This window comes from Chionomys nivalis, chromosome X (assembly GCF_950005125.1).
Source record: "Chionomys nivalis chromosome X, mChiNiv1.1, whole genome shotgun sequence".
Taxonomy (NCBI): Eukaryota; Metazoa; Chordata; class Mammalia; order Rodentia; family Cricetidae; genus Chionomys; species Chionomys nivalis.
Window position 1 is genome coordinate 118156808 of NC_080112.1, and position 26820 is coordinate 118183627.

The following is a 26820-nucleotide window of genomic DNA, read 5'->3' on the forward strand; positions in this document are numbered from 1 at the left end:
CATTCATCCAGTATTGTGACCCATTTAGAGGTCTTTTATGTCTGAATCTGTCCTATTGTGAATCTGTAATATTTACTATCCAGGAGCATTTCTTAAAATGTCAAGCACTTCTTAAAAACTTAAGTTGCGCCGTGTAGAGGTAGTACGGTACTGCCTGTTTACTGCCAGTCTAAACCTTAATTGCGCTGTTATTAGGATAATTACGATAGTTCCTGCCTGAGACCAGCACAGTTCAGCATGGTGGAGCTGCTTGTGCCTCTAAGTCACTTGTGCCTCTGAGCTGCAGAGCAGAGGGCTGCTCTGAATGTTGGCTCCACCTCTCTCCAATTTCAAAATGGAGGACATACCATTTTGTGCTAGCTCTGGGGCTGCCAGGTAGGAGCCACACTCAGCACTTTAACTCTGATACTGAGCTTGTGGCACAGAAACTCTTTTCATCCAAGGTACAGCCAAATCAGACACGCAGAGCACTGTGCAGTCTGAAAACATCTCTCTGTATGGTGGCAGGAATCCGCCATGCTCTCCAGCCTGCCTAAGTCTGATTCTGCCGTCTGCCCAGGCAGGAAGAGCCAAGGGCATGGTCTCAGCTACTTTCCTTCCGATCCTGAGCGGGAACACAAATATCCAGTCTCATAAAAGCCATTGAAATGCTTTATAGCCAGAGTTCGTGCTGGCGGCACAGCCCAGGAAGCTGCGTTTTAAACCTGCGCAGCTTTTTTCCTGCTCTGGCTGCTGAGTCAGGGAAATTTCTTTGCAACATGCCACCCACAAACAGCAAAAAGCTGTGTTAAACTCTGTTTTTTCTATGTTCAAAATTAAGCTCTCTCAGGTTTTACGTGGAGTTTGTTACCACCTTGGAGTGCCACTCTGTAGTAAGGAACTACTGTAGCGGTGGGCTGTGTCCCGCCACCCGGCTAGCTTTACACCCAAAATAATTACACGGAAACTGTATTCTTTTAAAAACTGCTTGGCCCATTAGTTCTAATCTCTTATTGGCTAACTCTCACATCTTGATTAACCCATTTCTAATAATGTGTGTAGCACCATGAGATGGTGGCTTACCAGGAAGGATCTTAACCTGCGTCCATCTTGGAGAGGAGAGCTATAGCATCTGCCTCACTTCCCTTCTTCCCAGCATTCTGTTCTGTCTACTCTGCCTATCTAAGTTCTGCCCTATCAGGTCAAGCAGTTTTCTTTATTAATTAACCAATGAAAACAACAGAAAGATAGATGGCCCACCTACATCATTTTATCTATACTTTTTTCTCTCTCCTAAGCCTATGTACATTTTTAAGCACACTGTGTCTCATTTAGACGTCTTTAATGTCTGAATGTGTCCTATTGTGTATCTGAAATACTTTTCTGACAAGCAGCATTTAAAAATGGTAAGCAGTGTGGTCATGGCAGCCCTGGATCCTGGCTCCACCTCTCTCAGCCTTTAACATGGTGGTGGTAGTTCACTACCAGCTATGGGGACCACTGGGTGGGAACCATGCTCATCACCTCAACTCTGGGAAGCAAGTGGCCCATGCCACTATCAAGCAACTTGTAGTATGCTGCCCACAAAACCCATTTAAGTACAGGACTTCTCAAAAGAACCAGAGTTTATGCTGCCAACACGAACCAGGAAGCCTTCCCTTAAAGAAGCTGAGCAGTTTTTTTTTGCCTCTAATACGGAGTCAGGAAGAATTCTCTTAAAGGAGTTGTACCTCTGATTGTTGCCAGCAAACAGAGCCTATCTGAAAAAAATGCCTACCAAGAAGTTGTACTTAACTTTGTTTTTTATGTCTAGAATTCTTTTCCAAGCTCTCTCAGATTTTATGTGGATGTAGTCATCCCATGTTGGGTGCCATTTGTAGGCAGAGTCTGCTCATTCATTTCCCTGCCACTCAGACCCAAATAATCACACAGAAACTATATTAATTACAATACCTGTATCTCTGTTAATATCTCCTGCCTGCTTTTATTCTTCCCTGGCATAGGCCAAAGCAGTTTGATTCATCAACCAATAAAGCAACACATATACAGGAGGACATTCCACATCACAGTGTATTGTTTGATGAAACCTCAGGCTAACAGTTCCCAGGCTTTCCAATTTTTAAAGGTTGACTCTCATCACATAGCCTAGGCTGGTCAAGCACTCCAGATTCTCCTGCTGCAGCCTCTCAATTGCTGGACTTATAGACAATGCCATAGCACATGACTGTTACTCTTATTTAACACAAGACACGATTTTTCTTCATCCTGAGAAACAGACCCAACTGCTCTCTCTCTCTGTTAATCCCAAAGATACAAAGAGAAGGACCATCAACTCAAATCACCATGGCCAAATAAAATAATGGATGCTTTTGTTTTCATGTACATGGGCTGCCTTCCACTAAAGTGGGGTTCAAGAGGTCAGCACTGTATGTGAGGAAGACAAGAATTGTTTACAGTTCAAGGGTAGGGGTTATAGGAGCAGAATATAAGAATAACAAGTTAGTCATAACAAACACCTGAAACAAAGGCATGATTGCAAGGTGGTCATAACATGGTAGTCATCATAGTCATAGGTAGTCATATAACCTTTTAAAACAAAGATAGGGTTGTAAGATGGTTATAAACATTTTTTTTTGCCGGGTGGTGGTGGCGCACGCCTTTAATCCCAGCACTTGGGAGGCAGAGGCAGGTGGATCTCTGTGAGTTCGAGACCAGCCTGGTCTATAAGAGCTAGTTCCAGGACAGGCTCCAAAACCACAGAGAAACCCTGTCTCGAAAAAAGCAAAAAAAAAAAAAAAAAAAAAACAAAACCAAAAAAAAAAAAAACATTTTTTTTAAATGAGGACATAATTGCCATTATTGGAACAGGCAGTACAGAATCATTTGTCATTAAGGTTACAGGTGTGGCATAATCCAACACTTGAGAAACATAATAAATCATAAGCAGGAATGAACCTAGTTTGTCTTTACTATAAGATGGCTTTTAAACCTATAATGGAGGCAGGTTGGTTGTTCATATCCCTTCACCAGTATCTTATTAACTACAAAGAAAGACATGGAAGTCTGACAACACACAGAGAAAAGATGTAGTCGTTGAAAGGATTACCTAAGGATTCATTATTGAACGACCTGCTTCCTCCTATGTCTAGATACTTGACAGGAGGGGAAATGGAACTGAAATGTGTTTTAATTTTTCAAAGCACCCCATTAACCTAGCTAATAGCAAGAGTGTTCAGTACGTCACAACAAACCAGTACTGAGGGATCCCTTCGCTTTGCCCAAAGCCCTAACCAGCTTTCTTCCCCAGGAAGGATGTCCATATTCAATCTCCTTCCCCACAGATATGAGGAAAACACCTCCATCTACCTCGACACTTTGCACACGGGTACAGATAGTGTGAGCTGCTCTGAGTTCAGATGGAGGAGCTAGGGAAAGAGAACTAGAAAAAGAGTCCCATCCCCTTTCCTCCCCTTTCCTTTCAGAACCCTACCAGAAGGGGATATGATTTGCTCTTCCTGGGTAACTCACACTCTTTTATGATTGACTCCCTTGGTAACTATTTTAGGGAGACACTAAACAATATGGCTGAGGGTAGAGATGAGGCATAAGAAGGAACCAGAAGAAATCTGTAGATTCCTCTAAGACAATTGATGGGATTACTTAAGACCTCCATGTGCTTTCATTTGAAGATGTGCTAGATCAGTTAGTTGTCAGGTTTTATTCTCCACTCTAGCCCTAAATTATCTGTCATAAAAATCAGGGAGTCAGCCAGGTGGTGGTGACGCACGCCTTTAATCCCAGCACTCAGGAGGCAGAGGTAGGCAGATCTCTGTGAGTTTGAGGCCAGCCTGGTCTACAAGAGCTAGTTCCAGGACAGGAACCAAAAGCTACGGAGAAACCCTGTCTCGAAAAATAATAATAATAAAAAAAAATCAGGGAGTCTGTCAAACCTTTAGAAGGCCCTTCGTCTGATATTCTTAACCTCCAGATCTGTTTTATTTTGTTCTGATACTGGGTATTGAACTCAGGGCTTTTCACATGCTAAACCTATGCTCTACCCCTGAGCTACACCCCCAGCTACTGTAAAGTCTTGATAGGTCCCCCAAATGTACATTTCAACACTCACTTCTAGATGATTTTAATATGGGAGAGTCCCTGAATCCTATGCTAAGAAATACTGTCCAGAGCTCCAGAGAATATACAGTTTGTTTACCCCACTGATGGGGTAAAGAAACTATGTAAATATAAAGATATACCACTTCTACACAACATACTGTGAGCCTACGAAAGAGGCTTTGGAGGCTAGTTTGAATCGTATGTCTGAGTACAAGGCCCCATAGTAAGGGGATTTTTCTTTGTAGTTTTTAGTTCGGGTTGGAGGATATACGTAGGTCAGGGCTTAGATCAATGAGAGTTGACCTAGTACAAGAAGACTACTGGTTGGGGTTAAGTTTGATAGCTTCTTGGCTTTGACTGTGATTGGGAATAAATTAACTCCCTCTTCTATACACCCAGTTTGGAAAATTACAGGTTTTTCCCTGGCCTGATCATTCTGTTGTACTATAGAATGTCACTGGAGCAAAGAATGCTATTATGTAGTTGTTCATACTGCAAGGTTGAGAGACCAGTCCAATGAAAAGTGGTCTGTATTGGTTACTATTTTCACATCCTACGTTCACTTTCTTTTTTTTAATTTATTTTTATTTTTTTTAATTAAAATTTCCACCTGCTCCCCATTTCCCATTTCCCTCCCCCTCCTCCCACATATTGCCCCTCCCCCACTCCCCTCCCCCTATCCCCACTCCTCTTCTCCTCCCCCCACTCCATTCTCCCTCCCTCTTGATACTGAAGAGCAGTCCAAATTTCCTGCCCTGCAGGAAGACCAAGGTCCTCCCACTTCTATCTAGGTCCAGGAAGGTGAGCATCCAAACAGGCTAAGCTCCCACAAAGCCAGTTCATGTATTAGGATCGAAACCTAGTGCCATTGTCCTTGGCTTCTCATCAGCCTTCATTGTCCGCCATTATCAGAGAGTCCAGTTTCAACCCATGCTTATTCAGTCCCAGTCCAGCTGGCCTTGATGGGCTCCCAATAAATCAGTTCCAATGTCACAGTGGGTGGGTACACCCCTCGTGGTCCTGACTTCCTTGCTCATGTTCTCCCTCCTTCTGCTCCTCATTTGGACCTTAAGAGCTCAGACCGTTGCTCCAAATTGGGTCTCTGTCTCTATCTCGATCCATCGCCAGATGAAGGTTCTAAGGTGATATGCAAGATATTCATCAGTATAGGATAGGGTCATGTCAGGTTCCCTCTCCTCAGTTGCCCAAGGTACCAGCTGGGGACATCTCCCTGGACACCTGCGAGCCCCTCTAGAGTCAAGTCTCTTGCCAACCCTAAGATGGCTCTCTCTTAGTTAGGATATATACTTCGCTGCTCCCGTATCCACCCTTCCTATATCCCAACCATCCCATTTCCCCAAGTTCCTCCCATCCTCCGCTTCTCACATTTCTCACCCCATTTCCCCTTAGCCCCAAGCCACCTCACCCGTAAGTTCCCAGTTTTTGCCAGGCAATCTTGCCTACTTCCCCTATCCAGGCGAATGACTATACATTTTTCTTTGGGTTCACTTTCTTGTTTAGCTTCTCTAGGATCACAAATTATATGCTCAATGTCCTTTATTTATGGCTAGAAACCAATTATGAGTGAGTACATCCCATGTTCCTCTTTTTGGATCTGGGATACCTCACTCAGGATAGTGTTTTCTATTTCCATCCATTTGCATGCAAAATTCGAGAAGTCATTGCTTTTTACCGCTGAGTAGTACTCTAATATGTATATATTCCACACTTTCTTCATCCATTCCTCCATTGAAGGGCATCTAGGTTGTTTCCAGGTTCTGGCTATTACAAACAGTGCTGCTATGAACATAGTTGACTTTTGTCATACGATAGGGCATCTCTTGGGTATATTCCTAAGAGTGGTATTACTGGATCTTGGGGTAGGTTGATCCCAAATTTCCTGAGAAATCGCCACACTGATTTCCAAAGTGGTTGCACAAGTTTGCATTCCCACCAGCAATGGATGAGTGTACCCCTTACTCCACAACCTCTCCAGCAAAGGCTATCATTGGTGTTTTTGATTTTAGCCATTCTGACAGGTGTAAGATGGTATCTCAAAGTTGTTTTAATTTGCATTTCCCTTATCGCTAAGGAGGTTGAGCATGACCTTAAGTGTCTTTTGGCCATTTGAATTTCTTCTGTTGAGAATTCTCTGTTCAGTTCAGTGCCCCATTTTTTAATTGGGTTAATTAGCATTTTAAAGTCTAGTTTCTTGAGTTCTTTATATATTTTGGAGATCAGACCTTTGCCTGTTGCAGGGTTGGTGAAGATCTTCTCCCAGTCAGTGGGTTGCCTTTTTGTCTTAGTGACAGTGTCCTTTGCTTTACAGAAGCTTCTCAGTTTCAGGAGGTCCCATTTATTCAATGTTGTCCTTAATGTCTGTGCTGCTGGGGATATACGTAGGAAGTGATCTCCTGTACCCATATGTTGTAGAGTACTTCCCACTTTTTCTTCTATCAGGTTCAGTGTGTTCAGACTGATATTGAGGTCTTTAATCCATTTGGACTTGAGTTTTGTGCATGGCGATAGATATGGATCTATTTTCATTCTTCTACAGGTTGACAACCAGTTCTGCCAGCACCATTTGTTGAACATGCTCTCTTTTCCCCATTGAATACTTTTAGCTCCTTTATCAAAAATCAGGTGTTCATAGGTTTGTGGGTTAAAATCAGGGTCTTCTACTCGGTTCCATTGATCGATTTCTCTGTTTTTATGCCAATACCAAGCTGTTTTCAATACTGAAGCTCTGTAATAGAGTTTGAAGTCAGGGATGGTAATGCCTCCAGACGATCCTTTATTATATAAGATTGTTTTGGCTATCCTGGGTTTTTTGTTTTTCCATATAAAGTTGATTAATGTCCTCTCAAGATCTGTGAAGAGGCAAAACAAGAGGTGGGCAGTTAGCACATTTCTGATCATGTCATCACAAGGAATTGAGTTTGACCTTCAAATTCATTTCCAAAAAAGAAAAAAGAGAAAGCCGGGTGTGGTGACATTCACTTATAATCGTAGCTCTGGAGAAGTGGAGACAGGTGGATCTCTAAGGCTGGCCAGCTACCCATACTAGCCTACTTCATGAGTTCCAGGCCAGTGAGAGAACCTTTCTCAAAGGGAAAAGGCAGTTACCACTCAAGAAGCAACATCTGAACTTATCCTCTGGTCTCTGTGTGCATGTTTGTTCACAAAGATGTACAGAATAAATAAATAGATAGATAAAGATAAAAACTCTTCTTTATGAAGTTCAAACTGTAATGGGGGAATACAGGCAATGAAAGAGATTAGGAAGGAAACACATAAGACAGTGATGAAAGTGTCAGGGGAAAGACAATGCAAGAAAGAGGATCCTAAAATGTCAGAGCTGGAGCTGGGGAGATGGCTATATGGGTAACATGTAGTGTGGAGAGGCGGGGCTGCGTCCCCGGCACCCGGCCGCGTGCATGGCTTTACCCAAAATAACAACACACAAATTGTATTCTTTTAAACACTGCTTGGCCCATTAGTTTTAACCTCTTATTGTCTAGCTCTTACATATTGATCTAACCCATTTCTAATATTCTGTGTAGCACCACGAGCTGGCTTACCAGGAGAGATCTTATCCTGTGTCTGTGTCTGGTGGGAGAATCATGGCGACTGCCTGACTCGGCTTCTTTCTCCCAGCATTCTGTTCTGTCTACTCTGCCTACCTAATTTTCTGTCCTATCAGGACCAAGTAGTTTTCTTTATTAATTAACCAATGAAAGCAACAGATAAATACAAGACCCACCTCCATCAGTAACATTTCTTTCTGTACAAGCAGGAGGACCCGGACTCAGAACTTATGGAAAAACCAGGTGTGGCAGCACCTGCATCTGAAACCTCAGTGCCAGCAGGAAAGGAGCAAAGACAGATGGCTCCCAGGGGCTCACCAACCAGTCTAGACAAAATGGCAAGTTCTAAATTCATTGAAAGACCTTTCCTCAAGAAATGAGATGGATTGTAGTTTGTTTATTTGTTTGTTTGCTTGTTTTTACACTCTGGGGGCCCATCACCCAGCTCCCAAATAAATACATGGAGACTTATCCTTACTTATGAATGCCTGGCCTTAGCTTGGCTTGTATCAAGTCAGATTTTCTAATTTAAACTAATCCATTTCTCTTCTTCTGCATTTTGCCTCTGAAATTTTTACCTTTCTTTATTTTATATGCCTTTATTCTCTTCTTAATCCGTGGCTGGTTGTGCCACTGGGTGATTGGCCCCTGGCATCCTCCTCTCCTTCTCCTTTTCTCGTTCTTTGCTCTCTCTTGATTTCTCTTGATCTCTCTAGATTTCTCCTCCTATTTATTCTCTCTGTCTGGCAGGCCTGCCTTGCTATTGGCCGCTTGGCTCTTTATTAGACCAATCAGATGTTTTAGACAGGCACAGTAACACAGTTTTAAAGAGTTAAACAAATGCAACAGCAAAGCAATTTGCCACATCTTTGCATCACTAAACCAATGCTCCACCACATAAACAGATGGAGCACATCTTCAACTAATATTGCACAGCAGTGGGGAGGGACAGAGAAGGACACCTGATGTGTTGACTTCTGGCCTTCACGGGTGCATAAATGGGCAAGGCTATTTGCATACACATACATAGCACCCCCCATACATACATCAGTGATAAAATGTTCAAAGTAGGTTGGCCTTGGAAGGCTTCCATGAGAAGACAGATTCTGAGCAGAGACTTACCTAAGTGAGGGAGGGAGCTAGCTACACGGACAAGGTGGATACCAGACCCATCACCATCAGTACAAAGTCCCCTGGAGAGCATGCTGGGACTGTTTGAAGAGAAACAAACCAGCAGTGTGTCTGGATCAGTAAGTGGTAAGAAGATGAGGACAAAGGAGCAAGAGGGGGATACAGTCACATGACGTTAACTGGGGCATAGATGGTACTGATACACTTGCAAGAGCCAAGCTATGAGATGGTCTTTCTGAAGTTCAGAACAGCAAAGCATGAGATGTCATTCCATGTGCTGAGCAGTCAGTAATTGTAGGTGATGACTCAAGCCAAATAAACTATACTGGGGAGGGATGTTTATAAATTAATGGATGAAGTTGCATAAAGAAGTTAAGAAAAGCCAGGCGGTGGTGGTGCATGCCTTTAATCCCAGCACTCGGGAGGCAGACGCAGGCAGATCTCTGAATTTGAGGCCAGCCTGGTCTACAGAGTGAGTTCCAGGACAACTAGGGCTACACAAAGAATCCATGTGTTGAAAAACAACAAGTTAAGAAGAGCTTGGGGCCTCGGCTAGTGCTGTGTGGTTGACCCCCCAAAACAGCTGCAGCATTCCTTTAGATTAGAGGTAAAGCCAGAAAGGTGATCTCTGTTTATCAGTACCCCGACCCATTAGCACTGCTTAGTCCCCCCACACTGAAATCACAGACCATGAAAGGACCATAGCTGGAGTCTCGATAAACACCTGAAGATTCCCCCGTGTCAGCAAACAGTGTTCGTAGGTAATGTGGCCGCATGTGGACTCTACCTCTTGCCAAGGACTCCCTGGCACCATGCAACACTACTTCGAAAAGGACTTAGTGGATAAACACAAAATGAACATGCTGTCATGTGTTGCTGATGTCCATTACCTGCTATTCAATGCGACTTCTTTGCAGGTATTTAGGAGTAGGTGACCTCTTGCGTGTCTCTTGGGGGTGTAGAAAATGTTATGTCCATAATCCCCCAGGGGACTATTTCAAAGTTCCTACCAAGGAATGCAACCAGGTGCCTCAAATCCAAGTAGTTTTGGGAGACGGAACCAACCACAAGGAGGACAAGGCTATGGGCTCTGTCTATGCTTCATTGGAAGTGGGAAAAGTCAGTTCCCAGAGTCTTCCCATCAGCTTTGGACCCACAAACAGCAAATATAAAGTTAGTGTGCTCTCTACGAAAACAGAGCTTGCAAAGAGGCCTTCTTCCAACTGGATTTTCTCCATGCACCTAACACTCCAATACAGCAGCTCCAGAGCCCCACGGAGCTTCTTTCGTACAAGGTTGCACCTTGCTCCCTAGACAAATGTCTTCCTGTCACTAAGAAGGGAAGATGGGACACGAGAACATGCAAGGATTCCACCTCGTAAACTCCACTACGTGTTCCAATTGCGAGGGCAACAGGACACCCTGGTTGCTTCCTGAGTGAGGAAGCACCCCAATTTCTTCCTATTTCTCACTTTACAAAGGATCCAAAGTGACATTGGCACAGGAAGGGGATAGAAAGAGGGCAGTCATCCACGAAAGGTTTCCTTAAGCACTCCTCAACAAGGAAGAGGCACCTCTGGCTTCAAGGGCAGGGCCAGTGTCTGCATGGATTGAGTCACGTGTTTTTCCCACTCTCCAGAGTGGCTTGGAATTGTTCTCGGAGCTTGATCTCTCGCAGTTCTCTCAAAGCAGCGCTCAGCTGCTCTCAGGGTTCAGCACCCCAGCCACCTCACAAGGCTGATTGGATTCTTCCGCTGCTAAACGCAAGATAGCTTTAAATGCCCGGAAACAGAAGAGGAAGAAGACAGCTTCCTCGTCTGTAAGTCTTCTACGAGATTCTAAGAGAAAAGACGAGTTCTGATCTGTGCCCTCTGCTGTTAAGGAAACTCTCCGCGTATAGATGTGTCCGGCCTTTGAACATGGTGCCACGGCATTGTTATCTACCAAGCTTCAGAACCGTGCAACTGAATTTTTTTTTTTTTTTTTTGGTTTTTCGAGACAGGGTTTCTCTGTGGTTTTGGAGCCCATCCTGGAACTAGCTCTTGTAGACCAGGCTGGTCTCGAACTCACAGAGATCCGCCTGCCTCTGCCTCCCAAGTGCTGGGATTAAAGGCGTGCGCCACCACCGCCCGGCCTGAATTTTTTTTTAAAAGACGCTCCAAATATCAAGCTTTAAGTTTGTTGCTTTGTGTTGGGCCACATTCATAGATACCCTTGGCCACATGTGGCCATGTGCTGCCTGAGGGCCACAGCTGGACACAGTTGATGGGTGATCCACACCCTTTAGTAGGGATAGTAATGTCCATATATCACTGTCCTGGCCTTGATGTGTGCAGTGGGTGAGCAAGCTTGTGCTAACTGCATGAAATGTCCCGTCGATTTGAAACTTCTATAAAAGGGAATGGGGGAAAGCAGAAACAGGGTTAACCCTGTTCAACCTACTTATTGGCTAAGTGCCTGGAAATCCCTTCAGTCCTCTCTGCAGAAGGTATTCAAGCCTAGCACGGATGAAGATTCATTCACTGATTGATCGTATGAGATCCATGAGCTATAAACTGCTGCGCTGCTCCACTCTTTTCGAGACCAGGCTTTCAGCAATTCCAGTCATTCAGAATTCAGCCCTTCCGAAGACCTCCACACGCTGCCAAAGAGTTCTGCATGAGTTGCTAACAAGTCAAGCTATATTTAGGCAGAGCTAATAAGTTAGAATCATAGCAAAGAACTCTGGAGAGATCTCTCAATGGTTGCCAGCTCATACTGCTCTTATGGAGAACCCAGGGTTGGTTCTCAGCACTCATGTCAGGTGGCCCACAATTGCCTGTAACTCCAGCTCCAGTAATCCAATGTCCTCTTATGGACTCTTTAGGTATCTGCAGACACATGTGCACAGACCCACACAAAGACACAGCACATACATATAACTAAAAAACAAAACAAAACAAAAAATTTTTTAAAGTATTCTCTTAAAATCACGTGTTCAAGGCACTACTTACTTTCTCTTCTGTCAGGTTCTATCTTTGATCCACTTGGACTTGAGTTCTGTGCAGGGTTGTGGATGTGTCTCTATTTGCATTCTTCTATGTGCCGATATCCAGTTATGCAGCACTATTTATTGATGATACTTTTTTTCCATTGTATAATTTTGGTTTCTTTGTCAAAAACCAGATGTGCATAGGTGTGTGGGCTTATGTCATGGTCTTCAATTCGATTCCATTTATCCATCTGTTTTTATTCCAATACCATGAGGTTTTTATTGTTATTACTCTGTAGTAGAACTTGAAATTAGGGATGGTGATCCTCAGGAAGTTCTTTTATTGTATAGGATTGTTTTAGCTATCCTGGGTTTTATTGTTTTTCCATATGAAGTTGAGTATTGTTCTTTTAAGGTCTGTAAAGATTTGTGATAGGTTTTGATGCAATCATTGAATCTGTAGATTGCTTTCGGTAAGATTGCCATTTTTACTGTGTTAATTCTACCTATCCAAGAGCATGAGAAATCTTTCCCCTTTCTGATATCTTCTTCAATTTCTTCAAAGACTTGAAGTTGTTGTCATAAAGGTCATTCTTTTGCTTGGTTAAGGTTACCCCAAGATGTTTTATATTATTTGTGGCTATTGCAAAGGGTGCTGTTTCCCTGATTTCTTTCTCAACCTGTTTATCATTTGTATTGAGGAGAACTACTGAGTTTTTGAATTAATTTTATAACCGGCCATTTTGCTGGAGATGTTCATCAGTGCAGGAGTTTCCTTGGTATAATTTTTGGGGTTGCTTATGTATAGCATCAGAATATCTGCAAATAGCAAAAATTTGACTTCTTCCTTTCCAATTTATATGCTCTTGATCTCTTTTTCATGTTAACTAAAACTTCAAGTATTATATGAAATAGATATGGATAGCCTTGTCTTGTCCCTGATTTTAATGGAATTGCTTTTAGTTTCTCTTCATTTGATTTGAGGTTGGCAATCAGATTGTGGTATATTGCTTTTATTATATTTACATATATTCTTTGAATCCCTCCAAGACTTTTATCATGAACGGGTTTTGAATTTTGTCAAAGACTTTTTCATCATCTAATGAGATGATCATGTGTGTGTGTTTTTTTTTTTTTTCCGGATTGTTTATATGGTGGATCACATGACAAAATTTTGTATTTTGAACCATCCCTCCATCTCTGGGATAAAAGCCTCTTGGTCATGCTGGATGAATTTTTTGATGTGTTCTTAGATTTGTTTTGCAAGTATTTTGTTGAATATTTTTGTATCAGGGCCCACAGAGACTGCACCAACAGCTAGGGAACCTACATGAGATTGACCTCAGTCCTCTGCATTTATGTTACAGTTGTGTAACTTTGTGTTCTTGTGGGACTCTTAACATTGGGAACAGAGGCTGTCTCTAACACTTTGTCTTGCTCTTGGGACCCTACTCCTCATACTGGGTCGCCTTCCCTGGTCTTAATGCATGAGGAGGTGTTTGGTCTTACTGCAACTGGTTGATACCTATGAGAGGCCTGCTCTTTCTGAATAGAAAAGGAGGAAGTGTGTGTGTGTGTGTGTAGGGGGGGGAGGTGTTATGGTTGGGACTGTGAGGGGAGGGAGGGGAAACTGCAATTGGGATGTAAAATAAATAAATAAAAATATCACATGTGTGAAGACCTGAGTTTGGTTCCCAATACCCATTTAAAAAGATGGGTACAAAGAGAGATTAGCAGAACAATGACACATACATAGACAGGTCAAAGTGACTGGGACAAATCTTATGATGCCTCAGCCCGCCACAAGTAACTACAGACAGCTAAGAAATACTGAGATTGGGAAAAATAGTCTTCCCCAGGGAAAAGCATAGCAATTAATTTACCAAATGATCAGCCCTGAAAACATACAAATAAGTAACATTATATAGATCTAACAGGTAATATTTAGGAGTATATGTACACACATAATATATGTGGGCATATAATGATAATTAATGAAAAAAAGAGACCATAAATGTGAAAGAGAACAAAGAGGGGGATGTGGAAGGGTTTGGAGGGAGGAGAAGAAAGGGAAGCATGTTGTTATTAAATCATAATCTCAAAAATAAAAATTATAAAAGATATCTCAATTTTGCTTTTAAAACACAGATGAAATATGAATTGAGAGGGCAGTTCTCAACTGGGGAGCCTAGGGGCCAAAGCCTATTCACGTGTTGGGCTCCATGGACACCTCCCCATCACCCAGAGAGGCAGGCTCTCACTATGGGAGACTTCCTGTGAACCTTCTGGCAAGCTGCCTCTGCCTTGGTCACTTGTGTAAAGATCTGGAGAATATGGCAGTCAGAATGAAGTTCTTTGTTTTCCTTTGAAATTTTGTTTCAGGCCAAAGCAAAGCAAGAAGAGCAGCCTGCTTCACTGGTGACTAAAGAAAAGGCCACAACCAAGACAAAACACGCCGACCGGAAGGAGCACAAAAGGGACAGCACAGGTTAGAATCCCTTCACTGCCCGTCCGTGGATCTCGGCCTTCGATGAACAGTACAGTGTGCTGGGAGTATGAACAAAAGCGTCCTCTCCCCAGGGCTGCTACCCTGGGTCCTCTTGTGTGTCGGATACACACAAGTGAGCTGGAGAGAGGGTTCTGCAGCTAAGAGCATGCACTGCTCTTACAGAGGACCCCAGTTTGGTTCTCAGCACTCAAGTAAGGCAGCTCACAAGTGTGCATAAGTCCAGCCTCAGGTGGATCTGACACTTATGATTTCTGTGGGCACCTACATGTATGTACCCATACCCAGAATTAAGAAATAATGAAAGCCTATGAATCTATTAGGGCCCTGGGCACCTCACCACAAGCCAGGGAGGCAGGCTGTCCACTGTGGGAGACTCTATGTGACCCTTCTGGCATACTGCTTGCTGCCTATCTCAGTAGTTAAAAGGGTTAAGGACCCTCTGTGAGGTATATTCCCAGATGCATTACTTAAAAAAATCACAAAAACAAAACTTTTAATTAAATTAAAGATATGTTTACAAAAGTATGGCCCGAAATTCTCCTCCTAAATCAACAGAAACAATGGTTTCTTTGTGGAAAGGATCACACATGTTTTTTTTAAAATTTTTTTATGATTTATTTATCTTTATGTGCATTCGTGTGAAGGTGTCAGATCCCCTGGAACTGGATTTTCAGACAGTTGTGAGATGCCATGTGGGTGCTGGGAATTGAACCCCTGTCCTCTGGAAGAGCAGTCAGTGCTCTTAACAGCTGAGCCGTTTCTCCAGCTCCTACATGCTTTTTTTAAATCCTATCTAAATGAATTTCCAACTGGAGAGGCACGTTGTTTGTAAATGTGTTCAGTTTTTTCAAATGGCTATGCTTGCTGAGTTCTGTGGAGTGCAGCTAGTGATGGCTTATTCAGTGTTCTTCCCCGTCAATGCAAGAAGATAGGAACAATGGAACTGGCTCCCCCAAATTATTCTCGTAGGAGCTACAGTTCTCTTCCAGTTTAGAGAAAATTTTGCTGTTCATGGCCACTTCATGACTGATAGCCATGTCCACGGCTATCAGAGCTGTGTGCAGGCGCAGCCAGGTATCCACGGCAAGCTAATCCCGTGCAGTGTTTGACAAAATTAAATTTCACTTCTGTCACTTATGTTGGATGGTTGTCAGAGTTTTCCACAAATGACTTCACACGTCGTGTCAAAGATAGGACTCCTTTCAGTATGTTTTTCCCAGAAAGACAAAACACTAAAAAGGCCTTTCAAAGAAGGATGAGAGGGAGGAAGAAAAGGACATAGATGGAGAGTGTGATCTCATTTTTCACACATGGAGATAGAACGGAGTCAATAGCCCAGGGGTACCTATGGTTGCTGTTCCACAGGAAGGGCCTGATTTAGAAAGAGCACAGGCCCTAAATCAAGGAGCTCTGCGCTGTATGCTGCAGATGCAACCACTAGGTGGCGCGTCAGACTCAATGTCTGTGAAGAAGGACCCAGCACAGCGGGGCTGTTAGATCAAACTGAGCTGTAGAGGAAAAAGTACCGAAGGAGTACCTCACAGATGCAGGAGGCTCACAAACATCTGTAACTCCAGTTCCAGGGCATCTGAGATCTCTTCTGGCCTCTCCAGACACCAGGCACACACGTCATACAAAGATTTACATGCAGGCAAAATATCCACATCCACACAATAATAAAATAAAAGTCATTCAAAAAGAATCCCCCTTGCTCCTGCTCCAGTTAGGTTTCTCAAATGTAATCATTGTTACAAAAATTACCATTTGCGCCGGGCAGTGGTGGCGCACGCCTTTAATCCCAGCACTCGGGAGGCAGAGACAGGCAGATCTTTGTGAGTTCGAGGCCAGCCTGGTCTACAAGAGCTAGTTCCAGGACAGGCTCCGTAGCTACAGAGAAACCCTGTCTCGAAAAACCAAAAAAAAAAAAAAAAAAAAAACCCACCATTTGCCTCTTTTTGAATCTCACACCTAATGGTCAAGTAGACTACTGATGGCATGCTAATGAGCCAGTCCAAGACTATCTGCTCATAGGATCGAAATTGCCCTTCACTAGAAACATTTTCCATTGCTTAAAGCTGGCAGTGAACAAGGGAATATCTCCTGCATAGTTCCATGTTCATATCAGGGAATTTGGTAGCAAACATAGCCAGGGGAGAGTGGTACTCTTTTAGGAAGTTGAAAGCACACACATCTCTCCTTTCCTTTTTACATTTGGTACAGGGCCTACAAGACAGGAGCAGAGTTACAAACCTGACTCTCAGGATAAGAAGAAGACAAGACATCAGTCTCTAAGTACTGATGCTGCCTCGAGCACAGGCCACTCGGTTTCAGGATCCCATCCAAGAAGACGCAGAAGAAGAGTCAAAAACGAGTTGGGTTTAGTACAGAAAGACCTTCTAAAATCCACGAAAGAACATGACCTGGCTGGGAAAGCTGGCTCCTCACCTACTGAAGATTTGTCTGGAAAGGAGCACTCTTTCTTGAAGCTTTGTCTGGAGAAGCAAAGCACAGAGCAGAACCCAACTGCAGAAGCAGCGGTTACTACTCCTCAGAAGATGCCTTCCGATAAAGGGAATGTGAAGGGGGAAATGGCTACCATAGATGTTGAAGCCCAAAGAACACCAGCACCACAGCCTACACCTACACATGTGTCAGAATTCACGGTTAGCAGTCCACTACTCAGCCATGAAGAAGGGTTTTCTGAAGGCAAGAAGAAAAAGGAGAAAGCCAGTTCACGGATAAGACAACCATCCACAAGCCAAGAAGAGGCCACTGTCTCGAGGACAGCGGAGGCCCAAGAGTGCACACATCCTTCTCAAGTCCATGGAGAAGAGGGAGAAGCATCCAGCCTTGGTTTGCAAAAGTTTCTACCAAGAAAGGAATTATCCTTGGAGAGCACAACTTACCCCAAAGGGAGGCATCCCAGAGGTGGCCTTCGGGCCTTTTCAGCAAGTGTTTCAAGCACTACCGCAGATGATGTTTCTATGCCCATGTCGCCTCTTCCCCTCAGGAGGTGGCCACCTGCAGGGGAAATCTCCTCCGATTCATACAGTAGTTCAGAGTATGAGAGCAGTTCTGAAGTGCAACTGGGCTCCGCGCATTCTTTCCAGCTTCTGTGGAGCCCTCAAGATGACGATGTCTTCCTCAAAGCAGGAAATGCAGATGCCGAACTGAGCAAGACAGGGTGGCAGCAGCCTCTCGGAAAAGCCAAAGCTGGAGAAGTCTCCTCAGAATCAGACAGTTCCTCAGACGATCAGAGAAGCTGCGAGATGACATCAGCCCAATCCTTCCAGTCCTTCGACGAGTTTGAAGGATGCTCAGAATCAGCAAGTTTTATCATCGATTCCGTCTCTGAAGAGAAGTTGTCTTCCAGGAGATATTCCCAGGCCTTGCTGGAGTCTGAAGAAAATGAAGTCTCCACAGAGTCAAGCAGTTACTTTGAGAAGTATCACAGTTCTGAGGATATGAGCAGCTCGGAGGAAGAGCAGCCTCCTGAACCTTCCAAGCAGGCCCTGGGTCAGTCCAGAGATCAGCAAGAAGTGTCCCCAGTTTCGAAGAGTACCCCAAAAGAGTGGAGTGGTTCTGCCAAGCCAGTGCACCCCGTACACACTTCTCCACCCATTGTGAGCCCTGGTACTCAGCAGCAACCCCCCATTTTGGGGAACATTTCTGTATCACAAAGCAGACCCGTGGAGTCACTACCTCCCGGCCACACTGTCAGGTTATGGATGAGCCCTCAGTCTGAGCATCAAGTGTTTGCAGAGGGCACTGCTGCTGACTGGGACATTTTTATGCAGCCACCATCTCTTAGAAAGGCTTTGAAGCACCCAGTGGTGCACACCATTGAGCAAAATATCCCCCCAAGTCCAGACGTTTCGACCATGGGAGAGGCAGCTTCCATGGAGGCCCTGCTTCTCAGACACCACTCTCAGCCCCCAATCAGACCAGTACTTGAGCAAGATATTTCTGCAGGCTCAGAACTTGGCATTTTTGAACAATTTGTTGCTGCACAGTCTCCCAGATACCCTTCTCAGCCTTCAGTGGGACCAACCATCAAGAAAGAAGTTTCACTGGGTGCAGAAAGTGCTGCATTTGAGGGGAGCCATTTTATGGAGTCCCTGCTTACTCAGCATCCTCCTCAACCCCTGTTGAAACCCTTCACCCAGTACCAGGGTTCGACTTTTGAAAGAGGTGTTCCTATGGATTCGAGGCTTCTGGCACAATCTTTCCAGCCATGGATGACGCCTCAAGGGAAACAATCATTTTCCGGTTCAGAGAGCACAGCTTTCGAAGGGAACTCTTCTATGGAGCATGCGCCCCTTTCCCTTTCCCAGCCTATGAAGCAGCCTTATCAAAATGTGCCTTTAGAATCCGAGGCTGTCGCCACTCAGATCATTGCCAGGGGTCCACCGCACACCAAATATTCTACTCACTCCTTACTAACTCCTCAAAGTCAACCAGTCGCAGAAAGTACCTCAGTAGAAGGTGCCTCTTTGGTGGAGCTGTTGCCTCCTCAACCCTCAGTAAAGTCCAAATTCCAACCACAGATGACCCGAGATCCAATGCATGCTTCCACTCAAGGGGGCAACCCTATGGAGTCCGCACCTGCTCAACATATCTTCCAAACACAGCCTGTCCCTAAATTTAAGCAAGTGCCTACAGGTTCAGATAGTCCTGAGGCCCAAGGGATTATGTCTGTACAGCCAGGTTCTTCCAGATGCCCTTCCCAGCTATGGGTGACTCCTAACTTTGAGCAAATACCTGTACTCCCTGGCAACGTTCCTGCTGCATGGGCCATTCCTATTCATCCACCAGCTCCCAGAATGCCTTCTCAGCCCTTGATGGGATCAGTAGTCCGACAGTCAGCCTCCACAGGATCCATGAACACATCTATGCAACAAGTCGCTGTAGAGCCATTGTCTCCTAGAAACCCTTTGCAGCCATGGCCAACTTCTCCATTTGAACAAATCTCTGCACCCCCAGACAAGGCTGCAAAAGCAACGTGGAGCATTCCTGTTGATCCACCAGCTCCCAGAGAGCTTTCTCAGTCCTTGATAGGATCAGCAGTCCAACAGCCAGTCTCCACGGAGTTAGTGGCTATTTCTGTACCACAGAGTGGCTCTGTGGAGCTCATGCCTTATAGATTCTCTTTCCAGTCAAGAGTAGATCCGGAGACTTATGCAGCAGATGAGGGAGTTTCTCCAATTATGAAGCCTGGAAGACATCAACTCCCAAGAAGCACAGAATTCAAGGAAGAAGTTTCCCCAGATTCATTGGGAGCTTCTGGAGAATGGGGCATTCCTATCGAGCCAATGCCTTCAAAATATGCACCTCATCCATGGTTGGGTCCTGAGTCTGAGAGCCAAGCCTCAAGTCTAGAAGGTTTTGCCAAAGAGGGGGACATTTATAAGGAGGCATGGATTCCCAGAAATCCTTCCCAAAGCATTACAAAACTTCAAGTCCAGAAGACACCCTCAACGTGCGAGAGTCCCTCTTTTGAGGGAGGCATTTCCTGGAAGCCACTGCCTCCCAAAGTTGCCACCCCATTCTTAATGAGTTCTAAGGTTAAGGACATGCCCTCCAGTCTGGAGAGTGCTGATGACCAAGACAGCTCTAAGAAACAACAGGGTAGAAACGCTCCTTCCCAGTCCTTTGTGAAATTTATGGCAGATCAAATTTTGGCAGAGAATACTACTGGGGAGACGGCCATTTATGGAAAACCTGTGCTTCAGAATCGAAGCCGTCCTTCCAGATCTTTGGTGAAGCCTAAACTGGAGGAGCAAGCATTCTTACGTAACTGGGATGATGAGCCTAAGGAAGACACCACTTTGAAGAAGCTGCCCCTGAAGCAGCCTCCGCAGTCGCCCAGAAGACCAAAAGAGTCCCAGGAAGTTGTGTCGTATTCTAAGGGCGCCCCTGGGAAGTGGAGCAGCTCTGCAGTGGACAGTTCTCAGTCCCTGGGAAAGCTTGAATACAGGCAGAAAGTCTCCGTTTCTGTCAGTTTTCCCGAAGAGTGGAAGAGGTCTGAAGTCCAACCGCCTTCCACACAGCCTTCTCAAGGCTTCGATGTAGCTAGTTCGCAGCCACCGGTTTTATCAACAGCTCCTGCAAATGTTCCTGTGGAGTGGCGCAGTCCTGAGGGGCATCGGCCTCCCGGTCAGTCTGCTCAGGCTTTAGTGACCTCTGATTATCAGCAACAAGTTTACTTAAGTTCCGCCAATGCTGCCACGGAAGGAACCACTTCTAGGAAGAATACTGGCAGCTGGTCCATGCCCAAAGGCCCGGATTCCACAAAGAAAACCATGAAAGACATACAAGGCTATGAGGACTTCATTAAAACCACCCCAACTTCCGTTACCAAACCTGGCAAATTCACTTGGGTTCCTGCCCAGAAAGCATTTGCTTCAACTGGCACTTACTCTAAGGAAGAAGTTCCTCAGCGTCGTGACGAAAAAGAGCGTTCTTCGTTTCTCTCCACCAGCAAGTCTGATGTCGAAAATGTTTTTGGAGTGCGACTGCGGAAAATCTCCCAGAGGAGTGGGATCCCAGAACCTATCGCGCCAGTTGTCCCAGCTGGAAAAGAACAGACGAACAAAGGAACTCCCCAGGGCTTCAGCGGAGGCCATGAGAAGTCCAGCCAAGAACTTAGCTGTGCAGAAAAGCAAGGAAGCAGGCCCAGATATGAAAGCATTTTCAAGAAGCCAACAGTTTTCAGACCTCCAGGTGAGAGTTTTGTCTCTCCAGAGAGAAGACCTGTAAGGCAAAGCCTTGGATGAATGGGCCATGAACTCCGTGGTCTCTAGGTTTCCGACTGTACGACTTTGACAGAACTAGCTGTGGATTTAGAGGTGGGGCTAGTGCTGCATCTAGGATGAAAATATTCAGAAGTAACTCCTTTGCACTCTTCCTTTTCCCCAGGAGGCAGCGGTCAGGGCATCCATTCACTTCTCATTAATAGACGCAGGACCTCCTCCTCTCCCTTCTCCATCTACCTCATGTAGAGCGTTCTTTGGGCAGAATCCCACGAGTTCCTAAAAATTAAATAATAACTTTACATACACCATGTCACTTTAATCTGTCAATCAGATCCCCCAAACCCAGTTCATCAAGAGCAATACGAAATCATCTTAATTTACTCCAGATCAAGGTGACCTGTTGAGCTCTAGTCTTTTCGAAAAACATTGTGTCCTTAGTATCATCCCTGCCTGTTATTGTCTCTGCCTCTGATCACACCTATTTCACAGTGACATTTGCACAAGGGACCAAGAAGTAACAGAATCTGTAAGATTTTTCTTAGAGTTGGAGGAATTGTATCAATGGTCTGAGTCTTTGGCATCTTGAGAATTTTCTCAGCCTGTCTGACAATTGTCCTGTCCTGATCTGGGGATGGGAAGGGGGGTGGCTAAAGGAAAGAAAGGATTCACTAAGAGACAGTGTGCCCATTTGAACGCGCAACTATTTAACTACTTAATCCTGCCTTCCCACTTTGTAGGAAGGGTACAAAAGAGAACGGCCCTTCCCTAAATGGTATCTATTTTTGATTGACAACCAGAAATGATCCTATTTGGAACACTATTGTGGGCAACCTAAATCAGACTGAAGACTCTTTCTGCCTGGCTTCCTTTCTAATTCTTTTCCTTTCTTTTTCAGAAAAGACCTCTAGTTTGAAGTCAGATTACACTACAGAACCATCTTGGATCAGTGTGGCAAAACAGAGGCAAAAGGGCTTTGCCTCCCACTTCCCTAAAAAACCCCGGAACAGAGCTGAAATTAGGGCTGAGACCAAGGAGCAAAAATATGAGTCAAAATATGATCCAGGCATGGAGAGTCCACGAAAGGTTAGTGGAGTCACTGCCAGACATGCAGTGACCATCTCTTATTGGGAGCATTAGCCAAGGACAATTCTTCTTTATTTTGTATTCACACAAATGTGACAGCCTAGACGCTCTTACAGCATTTATGAAAAGTAATGGATATGAAGAGAGTCTATAAATCAAGCCTTGTCCTAAATATTCTAAAGTGGAATCCCATGAAATTGGGTGCATAAAAAATGAGATAAAACAACAGCCCTATTACTACAAGCAGAAATAATAAGACAGAGACAACAAGTAGAGTAAAAACTGAGCAACTATATGTTAGACCTTTAAGTACATGCACATGTTTTTCATAAATGAGAATCAAACTATGAACACAGAAAACCCTTTTATCCCAAGAGTCTCTGAGGGGAGTTGCACACAGTAAAGAGCCCTGTAGTTGAATGTCCTTTCCACTTTAACTCCTTATTTATATGTCATGATGGTTAACTTTTTAAAATCTGAGCTCAAAGATAGTATTCCTCCCAATTTCAAAGTTCGATTTATTTTTTACTATATATTTTAGCAACCTCAGCCTAAGATGTTTCTAAATTCTCCTCGTAAGTCCAGGATTTTTTCTTGTTTGTGCAATGGAGGCCCTTAAGAGCCTCTTGGGTCTCAATGGACAGCATCATTGCTCTTGCACTTTGGGGCACTCATGATGACACCATCCCAGGGCATCAGACACTTAAGACAGCTAAGTAAAAGACAGGAAACATAAGCATACAGTGTGGGATGCTGGACCAAAGGGAGAGTCACAGCCAGGTGGGTATGAGAAGGGATGAGGATTCTGGGCCACTAGAAATGGCAGTCAGTGTAAACTTTATCAAGTGTTTATTTATGAAAAATCTCACTGAATACTTTTGGACTGTGATTGACCATGTGTAATTAAAACTGGGCAGTGAAAGCTTAGGGAAGGGGAGCTCTTTTTCATTTAATGTTTCGTTATGCACCCCTTTCCATATCAGTCCCTAAATACGTACTTTTAGGTGTTGATGTTCACACTTCTACATACCGATTTGGTTGGTTTCACACTTACCTGTAGATTTTAAAATGTTACAGGATGTACTAGACATGAGGATAGGGATGATGGGATAATGCTTTCTTCTTAGGAAATCTGCAGAAAATGAATCTCAAGAAAGCAGATTACATTTACATACCAAAAGCTGTTTCTGAGATCCTATAGAAGTGCTTACTAAATTTATTAAGGGAGTCATGTTTTGATCAGCACTCTGCTTTAAAGATCTTTCCAATTTTTTTTTTTGTCATTGGTTACCTCTTTTGTCAGGGGAAAATACCCTAGAGTGTGTAAACTGTTGACTTAGAACAGATCAACTTTAAAAGCCTACACAATACAGTTACATCGTTTCCTAGTGGAAAAAGCACTTCTAGTCATACACTAACAAGTTTTGGAAGGTAGAAATCATATAGTGCTTACTTCAACCAACTGGATCAGATTTGCTTGGAACCATCACATCTTGTTAGCTCACAGGTAAGTGATGGTACAGTGTTATAGAGAAGGTTGTTCTCCCATCTGAGTAATAACCAGCTCCAGCACAACTTAGCTTCTGAGATGAGAAGACACTGGGAACAGTCAGGATGCTTTGGTCATAGACAAGAGAGAAGGTATTCTCTTATCAGTTTGTTTACACTATTTGTATTACTAGACAGCTTTTCTTCATGGTCTGAAAGAAAGGTGGCAAACTTGATTCAGTTTGGGATTTGTTAATAATTTAAGTTCTGGTACTGGAGAGATTACATAGTGGTTATGAACATTTAGTGCTCTTTCAGAGGACATGGATTCCATTCCCAGCACCCCCAGAGCAGCTCATAACCAAGTATAACTCCAGTTCCAGGGATGCAATACTCTCTTCTGGCCTCAGTGGCAGTGCCTGTGTTGCACACACATATATGCAGCAAAACACTTGAACACACACACAAATAGATACATAATTAAATAATATATGCCACATAAATCATTAAATAGATATGTATTATATATGTGTATATTATAAGCCCAAGGAGCTTTGTGCTAACTTTTGTTATTGATCTATATAATCAATTTTTAATAGTTAGAGATTTCTACCCAGATGTATACTTCTGCATCAATATCTATATCCTCTATCTTTTTTTCCTGATTATTGTTGAACTCATAATGCCCAGGACAGGGTTCACACCATGTTGTCTTCTAAGTAGCTTGCTGTCTTTATTGTTTTCTTTTCATTTTGCTATTACAGGAACCAGAACCCACAACTGATATCCCCTCAAGAATGACTTTTTCTTCCACTGTTCCCAGAGAAGAGCCGTCAAGGCTGTCTAAGTCTACAAAATCAGGTGAAAGCACTCATTCTCACCTGTCAAAAAAGCCCAGAGGAACGTGGTGAAACATTTTGCAATTTCAAGTTTAGGCAATGTATTTCTCTTATTGATCAAATCAGCTTCATTACTTTTTCATGTCTCTTTCATGAAATGCCACAGACATTAGCTTACTTTAAGGAAATCCAGTTGTTATAGCTGAGTCCAGTGTGCAATTTCCATAGCCCTTTCTAGTCTCTCACCTCACTGAAGAAGCGATCAAGGCAAGGCACAAAATCTTCGTGTGGGTAGGTAGGAGAGGAAAGTACCACGCCATTTTTAAGCTGATAGCAAGGCAGTGTTTCTTCACCTGTTCTAACCTCAATGAAATCTGTTGACAATAATCCACTGTATAGGCCCATCAGCACGGATTCACGATTATTGCAAAGGCTTGCTTCACATGCCCTTTATTCTGACTGAGGGTGTGATACATGGGGGTATGATGTTGAAAGCTGCAAAGAAATGTGACAGAAAATGATAGACTGTGACCTCATTGGTGAGAGTTATGTGCCAGAGGGATTTCCTTAGCAGGAGCTGATGTTGAGGAAGATGAGGTTTTTTTTTTAAAAAAATAACATAATTACTTATTGAAGTTTTTAGGAATTTCACATCATATACCCCAATCCTGCTCATCTCCCAGTCCCTCCACATCTACCCCTCACCCCTGCAGCACGCCTCAAAAAAATCCTCCAAAATTTAATTAAAAACAAAACAAACAAACATCAAACCCCACCTTGGTCACTCCGACTTCAGTTCATCCCAGTGACATTGAGAACTGCGGTGTGTCACACAGTGTACCCTTTGTCCAATCAGCCCCATCCACAAATGTTTATTGCAATGAGTCATTGGTCTGGTTCAAGGTCTCTGGTCTCTGGTACACCATCATCCCCGGACCCTCACCAAAACTGGAGATGAGGATGTATTTACATTCGACTCAGGAACCCATTATTTGGCTGTGGAAATAGCTGTGATCATACTGATCCATGTCTTATGAGCAGTATATTCCTAAGATGTGCTTCTCAACTTCCCCTGTAGAATAGATCCACCAGGAATAATGTTAAATGACAGACGCCCTCGCTCCATCCCTATTGTTTCGGTTGGTTCAAGAAATTGCATAAGCACTGCCAGTTTTTGTGTTTCTTTGGTTTTTTTTTGGGGGGGGGGTTGTAGTTGTCATTTGATTTCAGCAATATAGCCCAAGCTAGAGCATCAAACTCCTGGACCTCCTGTCACAACATCTGAAATGCTGGAATTAGAGGCATGGACCATCACATTCAGGCACACTGGTATTTTTTAAATGCTCCTAGATGTTTCCAGTGTGTAGTTAGAATTGAGAAACACTTGTTTAGTCAAAGGGAGTGGAGTTGGGGAGCAGATAGTAGTCTGTCAGACCACAGGGGTCAGTAAAGTATTATTTCTCTGGATTTTATTAGATCAATTTATTGAGTCATCATTCCTTTTCACAATGTCAGTGACTGGTGAAAACAGATCTGATGTATAAAAAAGGGAATAGGTAAAAATGTTTCCCTTTGGGTGACATTTGGTGACACCCTACAGCTATTTCCAACCTAATGCTGCCCCTGGACACACATACTTACTGTGCCATTTGCCCAAGCTCTGATTTTTATAAGTCTGCCTTCTAAGAGAACAATGGTTGGAAAGTACTAAGAACTGGGGGATCAGAGCAAACCTGAAAGAATGGTCCATTGCATTTCACCTTCACATGTGCTCTAGTGTCTCTGGGGTTTCTGACAGTGCATTGTTTACTGTGATTTCAGTTGTGTTTGATGATCAGAACAAGCTTCACCCATATACCAGGGAGAGAGATACCAGACGCTCTTCAAGTGTGCCACCCAAAGTTTCACCACCCAAGGAGCCTGTGTGGTTCTCAGTGGCCAAGAAGAAAGCCCAAGCATGGAGCCAAATGTCAGACATCATGCAATGAATGGCTCCTGGATGGAGCCTCAGCATTTTCAGTAGTAATTGCCAGTAGTTGTGGTAATTCCATACAACAGTTTTTCTAGAGCTAGTTTTTATTAAGGAAAATAACTTTAGAAATAGCAATTAACATTTTTAATCATTTGAGTGAAATACATACTACTAATGTCTAACCCTCAGAAAGTCACTACCAATATCCCCAAACCCAGCATGTTCTCCAGAAAAGTTTTGTGAAATCATTAACTTCAGACATTGTGCCTTAGAAGAAAGACAAAAGCCACATTTTGCTTCAAACTTTCTCCTTTTATATTTATAGTCCAGGATCCAAGCCTAGGGAATGATATTGTCTATGGCAGATGGGTTTCCTCCACCTTAATCAAC

General features: G+C 43.7%; 1 protein-coding gene across 1 annotated transcript in view; it reads left to right on the forward strand.

The window, feature by feature from the left end:
- The window catches only part of Kiaa1210 (KIAA1210 ortholog), a 53735-nt gene extending 27289 nt beyond the window's left edge, over window positions 1–26446 (forward strand). The window contains 7 exon segments of the mRNA XM_057760767.1: window positions 7892–8020; window positions 10453–10632; window positions 14167–14272; window positions 16514–18848; window positions 19065–21048; window positions 21949–22131; window positions 26297–26446. Of these exon segments, the coding sequence (XP_057616750.1) occupies window positions 7892–8020; window positions 10453–10632; window positions 14167–14272; window positions 16514–18848; window positions 19065–21048; window positions 21949–22131; window positions 26297–26446 (5067 nt within the window).
- Window positions 26447–26820: the final 374 nt, after the last annotated feature.